At 50.4% G+C, this 12,867-nt stretch overlaps 1 protein-coding gene and 1 long non-coding RNA gene across 3 annotated transcripts in view; one reads left to right on the top strand and one right to left on the bottom strand.

Moving 5' to 3' along the window:
• LAMA5 (laminin subunit alpha 5) overlaps positions 1 to 10,686 on the bottom strand; it is an 89,820-nt gene extending 79,134 nt beyond the window's left edge. For both annotated transcript variants that reach the window (XM_065032386.1, XM_065032387.1), the window contains exons 1-2: positions 10,315 to 10,686; positions 4,248 to 4,400 (exon numbers count right to left, since the gene is read on the bottom strand). In XM_065032386.1, the coding sequence (XP_064888458.1) occupies positions 4,248 to 4,400; positions 10,315 to 10,596 (435 nt within the window). In that variant the 5' untranslated portion in view covers positions 10,597 to 10,686. The remainder of the gene's footprint in view (positions 1 to 4,247; positions 4,401 to 10,314) is intronic.
• LOC110356447 (uncharacterized) lies at positions 8,935 to 11,344 on the top strand. Its single transcript, XR_002409663.2, has 2 exons — positions 8,935 to 9,526; positions 11,199 to 11,344. It is a non-coding gene; the product is annotated as an uncharacterized LOC110356447 (long non-coding RNA).
• Positions 11,345 to 12,867: the final 1,523 nt, after the last annotated feature.

The raw sequence follows: 12,867 nt of genomic DNA, 5'->3' as shown, positions 1-12,867 counted from the left end.
GTTTCCTTTTCTCCCTGGTGGCAGAGGTCAGTGGATGTAGCTATTTCTGGCCAGTGACTGGCGTGCAGGGGAGGCTGCGTGCGCTCGGTGCAGCGCTGCCGAATTAAATACCTTTAGGGTATAAATCAAAACTCTCTGCAAAGCTCCAGTCTAACATTCTGCTGTTGTTTAGTGTCAGCAGGACGAGCAGACTCTGGAGATGGGGGATGCTATCCAGCCACCTTCTCACCGCAGTCATTAACCTCGAGCAAGCACTGGCACGAAGCTCCTGCTCTTGCCTGACTGTGAGCATTCCTCTGCACAGAGTTTATCCTGAAGCACCAACTCTCCATAAACATCTCTGGGAAGGGCTGGCCTGGGTTCACCTTCATGCAAGGAAGATGTCAGGCGCTGGCAGGAAGCCAGTCATTCATGTTTCTTTAAACGTCCTGATTTTTGTCAGCTCTGACTCAAATGACCTTCTTGGGGGAAAAAAAAAAAAAATAAAAAAAAATAAAGGAATCTTCCATCACACCCTTTCCTCCCCTCCACCCACTGTGGCACTTAATCACAGCAGGATCACAGGGGACAATTCCCATGGTGGCCGTGACTCATGGCCTCCTGTCCCTCTGCTCCCTGCGCAGCCCCTTTGCAGCAGAAGCACCTTCCCGTTTGCAGCTGGTCTGAAAGAGCTTGGTGCTCAGCAGTCTCCGTCACAACACAGCCCTTTGGCCTCCAAGCCAGGTAGAACAGGACGGCCAGTTTTGGGGACAAGTCCAGATTGTCCAGCAACGCCACAGCATGCAAGTATACAGCACCTTCCAATTCTGCTACCCTGCAAAGCTGAATCGTGCTTCACCATGCTGCCGCCATGTTGTATTGTGCAGCAAACCCATGCGGTGGCCCAGCCATTCATCCTAAACTAAAGCTTCAAGCACAAGGTCATGATAAAAAGCAAGCAAGAAAAAAAAACATTCCTTCTTCATGCTCTCCACCCCAGCAGCTCCTAAAATTCATTCAAATTCCCTCCTGAAAGCCATTTGTCGTATTTCTGGCTCCCAGACATGGGAACTCTCAGCAACTCTTCCTCCCCTCCCAGCTTTCTCCCCCACCAATTCTGGAAAGAAAAGCTCTCTCTTCCCAAGGAGGCAGGAACAGACACGGCACCAGGAGAAGCAATTCAGATCTGGCCCCCCCAGCAGATAATCAGACACAATCTCTTCCCATGCTGTGGTGGGAGCTCTGATCTGCCTTTCCAATGAAGCTGTTAAGATTAGGCCACTGCTGGCACTAAGATGACATGATGTGAGTGGTTAATATACTCACACCAACTGGGTGGCCAGCCTGAGCCACTTTTTAACTTATTTGCTGGCTGCGGATGATATTTCTCCTCTTCTTCCCAAAGGATTTTAACATCCCCATGAGAAGAGCAATCTCCCAGTCAGCAAAAGCAAAAACCAACAGGCTGCTTAATTAACTGCCCCTCTCCCACTTGCCACAGCCTTGCCAAATGCTGGAGAAACCTGATTCCAGATGGTAATTAAGCGCTTATGGCTGGAGAGGGACTAAGACGGAAGGGAAGCGCAGCAGTGAAGGGAGGGCTGACACCACCACCCCCTGTGCCAGCCCTGGCCAAAGCACCATGTCGTCGGTGCTCCAGGCACTCGCCATCCCTCAAAGGCACAGAAGCTTTTGGTGGCCGCCAGTCCCTTAAATTAAATCTTAATTGGCCCAAGAGCTCCCTAGGGGGTTACACAGAGCAAGGAGAGCCCTTGTTTGCCAGCCAAAAAAAGCCCTGCTCCCAGACAAGCCTTTGAGGGTGTTACCTGCACTGTTTCACAAGCATCCAAGGAATTTGCAAAGCCTGGCTGCCAGGTACGCGGACCTGATCCTACACTCACCCTGCAGACCCCGCTGGGTCCTACCAGTTTCACTTTTTATCTTCCATCCTTTCACCCAACCTCAACTTCAAAAGGAGGAAATTAGTGATTCCGTAACATTGCACGTTGTTTCTATTGCCTGACCTACCAAAACAAAGGAGGGAAAAGCAAAGAACTGACTCTCACCAGGAGCATAAACAGGTTATTACAGCAATTATATACAATAAGGGCATGTATAAAGAGGAAGCCATTAAAAAATGGGCTGAAGCTTCAGGTCTGTGCTTCTGTTGAGACCAGCTGGGCAGCCACTTACTTCACAAAGGCAGGAGGGAGGCAGAGGGCTCAGTAATTCCAGAGAAACTCCCCACCACGTGAGGCAACTGCAAAACCAGCACCATGCACGCCAGTCCTGCTACCAACTGTGCAGAAGCGATGATGTGATCCCACCCCCAGGGTACCCAGAGCAAACACAGAGCCTTGGGAGGGCAGGAGAGAGAAGGTAAGCTTACACCACTCAATTTTAGCACTATTGCAGGTCCCCACAATTATTCCAGTCTCAAGCTCCCAGCTCTAAAGGCTGCAAATCCCCAGGTGAGCCAAACGCAGCAGCTTGCAAACACACAGCATGGCTGGTCAGCCCTGGCCTGAAGCCAGGAAGTTGCCACAGAGAATGACAAAGAGGAGGACAAGCTCCCAAGGAAAGCTGGTCTTTGAAAATCCCTTTCCAGACAAGCAGTGAGCGATCAGAAAGCTGCATTGCAGGCTGGCCCTTGGTTGGAGGAGGCAGTGCAAGCCATCCACCCACCCACCCAGCGCACCCCTGCCAGCTGGGAAGTTTCTAAGAGACGCAGCAGATGCCACCTACGCCGGCTAAAGGGATCAGCACACTGTGTGCGGCGGCGGGAGGCTTTGCCCACACAGCTATTGTGCGATGCACGCTGTGCCCCAGGCGTCAGGAGGCATTTTGCTGGTGCTGTGTATAGCACAGCTTTAGATAGCTGACTCTCATGGGAGAGAACAAATCTGTGGAGGGTGTCTGAGACGCTCCAAGCTGAGTGCTGCAGCAGGGCAAGGAGCGGATCAGAGACAATCCTGGGGACTGAAGTCGTGTTTGAGGCATCTAATAGAAGGGCATTCTCATTTACACATCCCACGTATCTACAGCTGTAAATTTGGAGTCGAATGCCTTACAAATAACAGTAAAAAACAAGCCTTTACTCTGCCAGAGAGGGTGAAAAAGCCACTTGCAAGGTCAGTGCAAAGCTACAGTGCTTGACAAGGACTGAAATCACTGCAATCAGTGCAAACTCCCAAATAAAGGGGCAGCACACTCAGTCTCTGAAAGGCTGGCTAAGCAATTGCAAATCACAGCAACCACATTTCCTCTGCGAGAGGTGACCAGTCCACAGCTGCACAACTGCCCCGTCCCACAGACCTTCCAGCCAAGGAGGACCCAAACTTGGCCTCTGGTGCCACAGAGCGGGCAGCAGAGCTCAGGGAAGTGCAGCAGATGAGGTGAAAGCTCATCCCTACCTGTTTATGGGGGCACTTCAGTAGTTAACTGCTGAACTGTCAGAGCACTGAGCAAGTACCCTGAATCCTGAATTATAGCTGGGGCTGCTCAGCATAGCAGAGCACCTTGTCCACCCCCTGCCACGGTCCGAGGACTGAGGAGTTCCCCCATCCAAAAGCCCCACACCAGAAAGCAGACCCACATCCCACAGCCCTTCAAGTCTCTGGCTCATAACACCTTCCAGTTTCTGCAGCTTCAGCCAGGACATCTTTTCTGCTGCTTTCGCCCAAGCTGAGGAAAGTCTGAGAGAATAACCAACTTCCAGAGGGATGGTTGTGCGGATGAATAGCAGCAGCAGAGGAGGCGGTGGGGGCTGACAGCCAGCACTATTACAATGTTAATTCCCTTTGACTTGCCAGCATTAGAGACCAAACAGCCATTGTCATTCTTTGTCTTTTATAGGAAGATCTTCAGCATGGAGTTACTGTGTTTAAAGGTACCAGCTGAAGTTTTACAGCACAACCTTAAATTCCTCAGGGCTGTATTTTTGTGTTCTGGGGTGAAGCCTCACTAACCATCCCACTTCAGGAGGCAGGTACCTCTTTAGGGGACAGGCACCTGTACAGCGTGGCAGGTCTCTGTGAGTGACTCAACCTTTGGGGAGAGCCTAAATACTTAACAGCAAATAGCCCAGACTGCCATTAATACTACAAACAGACAAGATGTCTTCCCTTCCACATTTTAACCAGAGCCTTCTGTCCTGCCATTAAACAAGTGGGTTTTGTCCCACCCTTCCAGCAAGGACCACTGAGGATGTTAACAGCAGAGTCCTTGCCAGCATGGTCTGCAACACAACCAAGAAGGTCTTGGGTTACCTGTCCAAGGTCCAAAGTGACGTTGACCTGGTTGAACTCCAGCCCCCGGGAGAGAGGGGGGCTCTGCCACCAGCGCTCCGTCCCATCGATGGCATTAGTTATGGGGTGGGCCTTGTTGCTGTTTGCAGAGGAGCAGATGTCACAGTACTGGCCCTGTTGGAAAGTACAAAAACAACATTTAACTGTAGCCAGAAGAACATGGCACATCACAGGCAGGTATCACAGCAATTCAGAGCATACAGGGTGTAAGCCTGCTAATGCAAATCAATATGTAAACTTTTTGTTTGCACCAATTCAGAGCATGGATGGAAAGAGAAACGGCTCAAAACCCCCACAACAACAACTGTGTAGAATTTGGGGTGCTGTAAGAAGCATCCCTTCTGCATTTCAGATATGCAATGAGTGCTGGCAAAGGGACACAGACACAAAGAGCTGTTTGCCACCTGCAGAAGAGTGGGCAGAGGGAGAAGCTGCACTGCAATGGAGAGCAGTAGCTCCTGCTTCAGGGCCACCAGCTCCTCCGCTGGGGCTGCCACTCACCCTGCTGCCCCCAGAGACCCTGACCCCACCATTCAGTCATTCCTATGGACCCAGACTGGCAGCTCTTCCACCCAACTCCCTGCAAGCTGTTTCTTGTCAACCTATTCATGTCACAAGTACAGTCCTTTCAGCTACATTTCCAAGCTTAGAAGTCTAGCAGCCAAGTTCAATTTGCTGGTAATGCTGCAATGCAAGGCCAGAAAGGAACAGTCTCTGGCCAGGGACGTAGCTGCAATCACTTTTCTGCCTTGCTTTTGTGGTGCGGGTGGCTTTGTCAGCTCCATGGAACACGTTGCCAGAGAAAACAGCTCTGCAACCTTAACAGCACCTCCTGAGAAGGATCAGACAAAGACCTGAGCTGTTAGGGACCATTCTTTCTTTCTTTCTCATTTAAGGCACAAATTAATCTGGCCCACTCTTAAGGAAACCTGCAAATAGCCCTGAAAATGGGCAAGTTATTTGTTTTGTGGAGCCACTGTTCTGTCACCTAAATTGCTGCCACAAACAGCCTAGAAGGGAACTCTGTTACAGGCAGTTTTCCTTTTAAAGGTGCAGTTATCCCCAGGCAAGCAAGCTGCCCTTGCCTGTCCCAGCTGCCAACAGCTTTACTATTGCACTAGGTACACAATCTCAAGACAGAAGTCTCCTTCCTGCTTATTCCATCTGCAGCCCTACAAGAGCTGAGGCAAGACAGAGCCACCGCAGAGCGTGTGATTTTCCAGATGTCACCAACTCTGGAGGACTCTCAGTGCAAAGGAAATGGAGTTTTCACAGCATTCTTCCCCACAGCCATGTGCTGTGTTATTTGCAAGTAATTACGCAATGCAAATTGTCCGGAACAAGCACACCTTTTAATTACCTCATCCAGAAATATGAAAATAGCAGATGGGCAAGCACAAGGCCAAAGAGAAGGGAAACTATCCAGGTAACCCTGATGCCGGTGCAGGGAGCTCAGGCTGTATGGAGAGGTCAGGACAAGGCTCGTCGGAACATGTGGAGGGAGAGCAGACCAGATAAAACTGACCCAGCTCTTCAGCTCAAACCTTTAATAGGAGGGAACCGGTGCAACAGGTTGTGTGGAAACCTCCGCTGCACAATACACAACACTGAGCGGGGGGAGAAGTGAGGCAAGCTTTACAAAATGTGGATATGTAACCAAAAAAAATGAAGTGTTTTCATATTTTAAATTCTTGCCACGGATGTGAAAACCATTTTGAACCCAAAACTCACACTGATGGACAACAGTCAAGTCAAGTTTAGTAAGAGGAGACTAAAAATCAGGATTAGCTGCTCCACATTCGTAATGCTGCTGTTATCCCCCCAATGCTGTGCAGCCAGCGTGTGTTAGCTGCCAATGGGCCAGTAACACATCAACTAAATTCGCTGTTAAAAGTGCGATTAGCCCCTCTGATACACCAGTTACTTGTTAGCTGTTTCATCAGAGCTGGACCTAAACCTGACGCGAATAATTTCCAGCTTTTCCTATTTTAGAGAAACTCAGGCTCCTGCTCAGTGTGTCAGGTCTCTACAGGCAAAAGAAAAGTTCTGACACCAGCAGAGGATTTTAATTAAAACGCAATTGTGAGCTTAGCAGAGACAGCAGGCTGCCAGAGCAAGAGAGGCGCGGACATCACCAAGGTTTGCTAAAGAAAGAACTTCAGCAATGCAAGAAGTTGCGAGGCAGCTTAGAGCACATAAAACTGCCACTATCAGAGCAAACTGCAGAGAGATAAGGAGGGGGTTTGAATGGAGGGCAGCTTCCAGAGACCTGCAAGGCCTGATCCTGTTCCCGCTCACATCAATGGGAACTTAGAAGTTTCCCCTGAGCATAAAGCCCAGCCTGGCACCCCGCTGGCAAGGCCTGCCTGGGGGAAAGCAGATGGCTTTGTCCCGGTTTAAGTGGCCCTGCCGTGACCCAACCTCAGCTACCCTCACCTAATTTATCGGAAAACCACAGGGAGTGTGACCCAGCCTGGACCACTGGGGATGAGGTAAAAAGAGCAGGAAATGGGGGGCAAAAAGTAATATTTCAGCCAAGGGGAGTGGATGCTTGCAGGCTGTTACTCCTCACAGATCGAGTCATTGTTCACACTGTCTCACCAGGTGTCTTTTCTGCAACTTGTTCTAAAAACTACAGGTCTTCAATTGCAGCTAAACCACTGAAGTCCAATGCTATCATATATGTAAATACAGAAGAGAGATATATAACACCAAATGTCACCCAAATGGCAGAGAGCCCCAGGCTGAACCAGGTGCCCTTCGCCAGGCAGCACCACGCACAAGAGACATGGGATGGAGAAACACCAGGGCAGGCGGTCACTGCCCACTGCAAGACACCAAAAGAGAATGTCACTTAATTCAGAGACAGTTGGGTATCAAACAGCTTCAGACTCAGCTTTTACCAACACCTGGAAGAGCGAGAGGACAAGACCTGCAATAAGCACCAACACTGCTCAAGTGGAGCTCAGCGCTGCAGTTCAACGCGCAAACAAAGCAAAAGCAGCGCTGATTTAAAATCAGTGACGTTTACTGCACATTTTTAAATTCTAAGCTCTATAATTGCTTTGATTAATGCTAGTAACTTCCCTTATTGTTGTACTACTAACCTACCAAAATAATCATCTACAACCCTGCCTGGCTCTGGGGGCCGTGTACAGCCCCCCCCCCAGCTTTGCCATGTCTCTGGAACTGCCCCCATGCAGCTGGTGGGATGGGGAACATAAGCACAGGGCTGTGCCTTTGCAAAGCTGGCAGGCTTGGAAGACAGATAGCTAAGAGCATCTTCAGTAAACCTTGATCAGAAAAATAAACCTATCTCTCTTTTGCCTCATCTTCAAGACATTATGATTAAGGTAGGATTGCCCGTGCTGATTAGCGAGTGGGAGAAGAGAAGCAAACCTCCCATGGCAGGTCCCTTTCAGCACACCTCAGCATCACATCCTCACAGACTGAAGAGCCCCCCGCCCCCTGTTAGAAATGCTATGTTCTGCCAAAGAACCCTGAATAAAGCAAAGGAAAGTCCTTGAAAAGGTTTAGAGTCTTCCCAAATACACTGCAAGTGTCTTTAGGGCAGTGTTATTTCAGAAACTTTAATGATTATCAACATTTTAGGACTAGCCTGTTTTAAACTCAATGAACTCCCTTTCCTGAGCATTTTCTACAATGTCAAACACAAACAAGAAGGAAACTGACTGAACTCATTGACTAAATTATTGTATTAATGTTTACGCTAGGTCTTTAGTCCAGAAACGTCCCTTTCACCACCACAGCATGTGGAAATCCCTTGGAGGGTCCCAAGGTGCGTTCTGCCCGAATTCCTGACCAAAACCCCTTCGCGAGCAGCACCGAGCAGGTGACAAAGGAAGGGACTCTGTCTGGTGGGACACGCGGGCAGCAAGGACACGCATGTGGAGCTCATTATTGTCACTTCGGTCTGCTCAAATTGAACACTTCCCTCCCACCTCCCTCATTGCTTTAGTCACCGGATGGTGCCAAAACCCCTAAAGGGGATGAATTGGGAACTCTGACCTCTGCTCTGATGTCTCCTGTTTCCTCTCCTCTCTTTTAGGTGCTGCCTGTGGCCATGGAAAGGAGCCACAACAAAAGGATTTTTCTAAGGCTTTCAGACTGACCGAAGACCACTGGCCTGGGAAGAGGTGCTCAGATCAAAGGGACCGCGTGTGCCAGAGCTGCAGAGGGGATGGGAGGGGGTTGCGGCAGGAATCAGCACTTGAGGAGCCCTGTTCAGCTCACCCCAAGGTGCCAACACGGGGTTGCGCTTTAAGGATGAGTTACAACTGTCCCCAAAGCCAGTACAGCCCAAAGGGTTTACTTTAGTCACCAGCATTCCCAGTGCAGCGTGCCATGCTGGGCTAGCAGCGTGGCCAGCGCACAGGTGGACAGATGGAGAGCGATAAATGCATATGCACATCTGCCAGCTTTTCCAGTCTTATCCTCCCGGTTTTGCTTGGCAGATCATTCTCACTGGTTTGCAAGTGCACAGAGGAGCAGTTCTTCACCCTTCCTCACTATCTTTGCCTCACTGTAAGCACAATTACTACATCTAGTTCCCTATAAGTTTCCCACTACTAGTATTTACTTAAAGCAAAGCTTCTTCAAGTTACATTATTTTACAGTGCAGCAAAAAGACACAGATCACTTCAAAGGTGGCAAAACTCCAAGGACGATTCATCAGCTTTTAGCCATCCACTAACATCTTCAACAATTTGTACAACAAACAGAGCAAAATTCCATGTCATAACCGCACAATAGCCAGAAAATTCCTGGTACAGCACTAACTCGGGAGAATGCAGCCAGAATGACAAAAATGTTTCAGAGATCATCTCATAACAAAGCCATCCCTACCAAAAGGCCACAAGGAAGGCTCGATCCAAGAAACTGCCAGTTTTCCCTTGCTCTTCCTACTGTTACCTACAAGGAGGGCAACCCTATTGCTCCATTACAACAGGTGAATGCACTGTGAACCTCAGAAGCAACAAGCAGAAAACGCTGGCGAGCAGCAGCTGGTGGCTCTGTGGCTGCAAAGCATTTCAAATCAGAGCTGAGGGGGGCAGCAGGTCTGGAGCTCCTGCAACTAAAATTAGTGTTTTACAAGCCTGTTTACAACTGTTCTTTCCTCTTTTCAAGAGGACAGTATCTATTAAACTGCACAGCAGTTCTTACCATCTACATTCCTGGCTACAGGCTCTTTCTGGTCCACTTAAAATGGGAACCCTGAGGTAAGTCACCTGACATTCGCTTGTAAAATTCACTCTCTTAACTTTCTCTGTTCATTCTAATGCCCCACTAAACACGGAGGGAATGGCGGAGTTAAGACCCATAAAGGTAAATATTATCATATTTATGATACATTGAGTCTCTGGCAGAGGAATTTAGGAGCTGGCTTGCCCAGGATTTTATCAACATAAAGAACCAAAGACTTTAAAAATAATGCCACGGGAACTCAGTGAGGAGCGTTTCATACGTGCAACTTCTGGCAAAGCTGGGAGAGAAAGAACACGTGCATCTCACAACCCCGCTGCTCCGGGGGTTCGGATGGGCTTCCAGCTCTGGTGCACAGGCGTGGGCAGGGGAGGGTGCCCAGGGGACCACCCCAGTGCCCTTTGTCCCCTCCCACAGCACCCACCATGAACCCACCAGCCAGCTGATGGACACCAGCTCAGAACAAGGTCTGGCTGCAGTGGCCGGGCAAGGGGAGATGCGTGGGAAAACACCCGTGGTAGTGGAGGCCGTGGGGCCCCGCATGCCCCTTCCTCACCCATCCCCAAGCTGTCCCCCTCTTTGCTGCAGCATCCACCCTTTCCAGCCCCCGGTGAGACCGAGCTCTGCCCCTTTTCGCATCGACGGCTGAAAAACAGGGGTGGGACAAGGGAGCGATGGCCGGGGGAGTACAAAGCGGGGCTCGGACCTCTCCGCACACCCCCCGTCGGAAGCCGGCTTTGCCACCCCAGCGAGACTCCGCAAACTGCGCGGGTGCGTGTATGTTCCCCCCCGGCACCGGCCGTACCTGGATGGTCTGGTTGGGGTCCCCCCCCGCCACCGGCCCCCCGACCAGCTTGCAGTAGAGATCCTCCACGGCGCGGCGGCTGCCGGCGCCCGCCGCCTCCTCGCCGCAGGTGGCGGTGGCGGAGATGCGGGTGCCCTCGGCCAGGTTGAAGTAGGGCGGGTGGAGGCTGTGCCCGTTCACATCGCTGGGGAAGGAGGCGGGCGGGCGGGCGGCAGCGGCGGGCAGAGCCAGCAGCAGCAGCCCCAGCAGCCGCGCACCGCCCCGCTCCGCCGCCCTCGCCATGTTCACCGAGGCTGCCCGAGCGGCGGGGCCGGGCAGCGGCACCGGGATCACCAGGTCCCCTCGACACTGCGCCCCGCGTCGCCGCGCCCGCGCTACTTCAGCCCCGGCGGCGGGGAGGGGCCGCCCGCCCCATGCGCGGCCCCGCCGCCCTTAACCCTTTCGCTCAGCGCTGGAGCCCTCTGCTCCCCCCTTCAGCCCCAGCCTTGCGGGAGGAGAGGCCAAGTGGGGTGAAGTGATTGCCTCCCCCCCCCCCCAATAAAAGGGGGGACAGGATCCTCAGGGAAACAATGTGCCTATTGTATCGGCGGGGCTGCGTTGCCTCCGTCGCACTCACTGGTATTTTAGTACGTTAAACTCCATTAACCGATAGATTGGTTTATCTCCTGGAAAAGTTCTATTACTCATTAACAAAACACTCTGCAAAATCCAGTTTGCGTTCCTCGGGGTATGGTGTTGGATCTCATTAAATTTGGACATTGAAAATTTGCTTCCACTTTCCCCAGCAAAGCTGGCTTTCTGGTTAGGCTCTGCTCTCTCTGCTAAGATGGGAAGAAGCAGCTGAGTGATAACCCAACCTTCTCCCATCTCTCCTCTCCCTACAGACAGCCCTGCCATGGTGTGACTTGCAAGGACACACACACTGTCAGCTCTTTACATACTACTGGGAGGAAGACAATCTACAGACAAGAAACTGAACGTATTACAAGAAATTATATGTAACAATACATAAATAAAGTCATCAAAATACTGCTTTTATTTTCCAGCACAGACTTTTTTTAAATCCAAGAACTGAACAATACACACATAATGTTGTGCCGGATCTGGCCAATACTGTTTCTTTAAACTAAGAAGATACAGAGCAGACCAACAGAGATCAGATCTGGACTCCATACAGTTGGATCACTACGGTATTTGAACCCCACAGGAAGCAAAACAAGCTCACAAGCGTGTCCAGGTCTTTACAGGCTGCTGCTGGGCATTTGCTTGTTGCCTCACATCATCCTCTTTGTTTCTCTTTCGTGGACAGCCCAGCAGGAACCAGCCCTGTCTTAAACAAGAAAAAAAACAAGAAAAAAAAAACCAACCACCAAACCAACCACTGTAATGTGTGTAGTTCAAATACAAAGCTTCACAGACTGCATTCAAATATGGCATGTACCTAGCAGGCTATGCAATTACACTCATTTCAGCACTTTCAAGGGCCTTTGAAAGATCCGTTTTACTGTATCTAAAGCACTGTATGTGGCCTGTCCCATCGTGATATATTGTAAGATTCCCGTACAGGAACAGTGTGCCCGGTGCCGCAGCCAGTCGGACACTCGCAGCACCCCGGCCGGGTGCTGCTTGGTGGGTCCCAACATCAGGAGGTGACGTGAACCGCAGCCCCACGTGCCATCAGGAGCCAGGGAGCCACCCAGTGCCAGCTGCTCCTCCCTGGGCACCGCGGTGCCAGGTGGCATTAGGGTGACATCAGGACTCATGAAGGCAGGGCATTGAGAGGTGCCTGGTTCCACATGGCCAAGAGGCACTGGAGCAGGGCTGACAAGCCCATTCAGTCAGAAAAACTTCCTAAAGGCCTTTCAGAAATCTTTTAACCCCTTCCTGCTCATCCGCCTCTTTGGAGAATCCCTCCCTCCCCCCCACCTCGATTTCCACACTCAGTGCAAGATCTTATCACCCAGCAGATGAATGTACCCTTTAAAGGCTAAATAGAACCTTTTAAAACAAATTCTATTAAAGAGAACAGGCAGTCTTTGCCCTTCAGCTGTGCTTGGAAATGCTTGCTCCGGGGAAAGCAGAACAGCCACCTTTAAAAATACTTGTGCTCTGCAGTAATCGTTAACTAACATGTTTATGTATGGGAGACCAATACTCCACAGGACAGGAATTAAAACTTCCTTAAACTTTATCAAATGCTACATTTAATTAGCTACTTATACCCCATGGCACCTGTGAATATGTAAAAAGAGTTAACAAGGAAAGCAGGGCACAGATTAGGAAAATAACTTTCTCCTACCCCCACAAGTGAATTACTAGGCAGAAACACTTTGGCCAGTCTAATATCCGTAATCCCTCTAGTGGTAACGGTGTGGCACGTAATTAACCACCCCGCCAAAATGCAATTAAGGGAAGTGAACAATCCACCCAAAGTGAAATCACAGCGAGCATGAGGGTTTTGCGGCAGGGACTTGGGAGCATAATGCAGAAAAAATGACCCTTCTGCAGCTCGACTGGCCTGTGGTCAAACCCTAAACTGCCTTGCAAAGACGG

This window comes from Columba livia, chromosome 16, assembly GCF_036013475.1.
Source record: "Columba livia isolate bColLiv1 breed racing homer chromosome 16, bColLiv1.pat.W.v2, whole genome shotgun sequence".
Classification (NCBI taxonomy): Eukaryota; Metazoa; Chordata; class Aves; order Columbiformes; family Columbidae; genus Columba; species Columba livia.
Note: the sequence above shows the minus strand (reverse complement) of the source record. Positions and strands in the feature narration are given on the sequence as shown.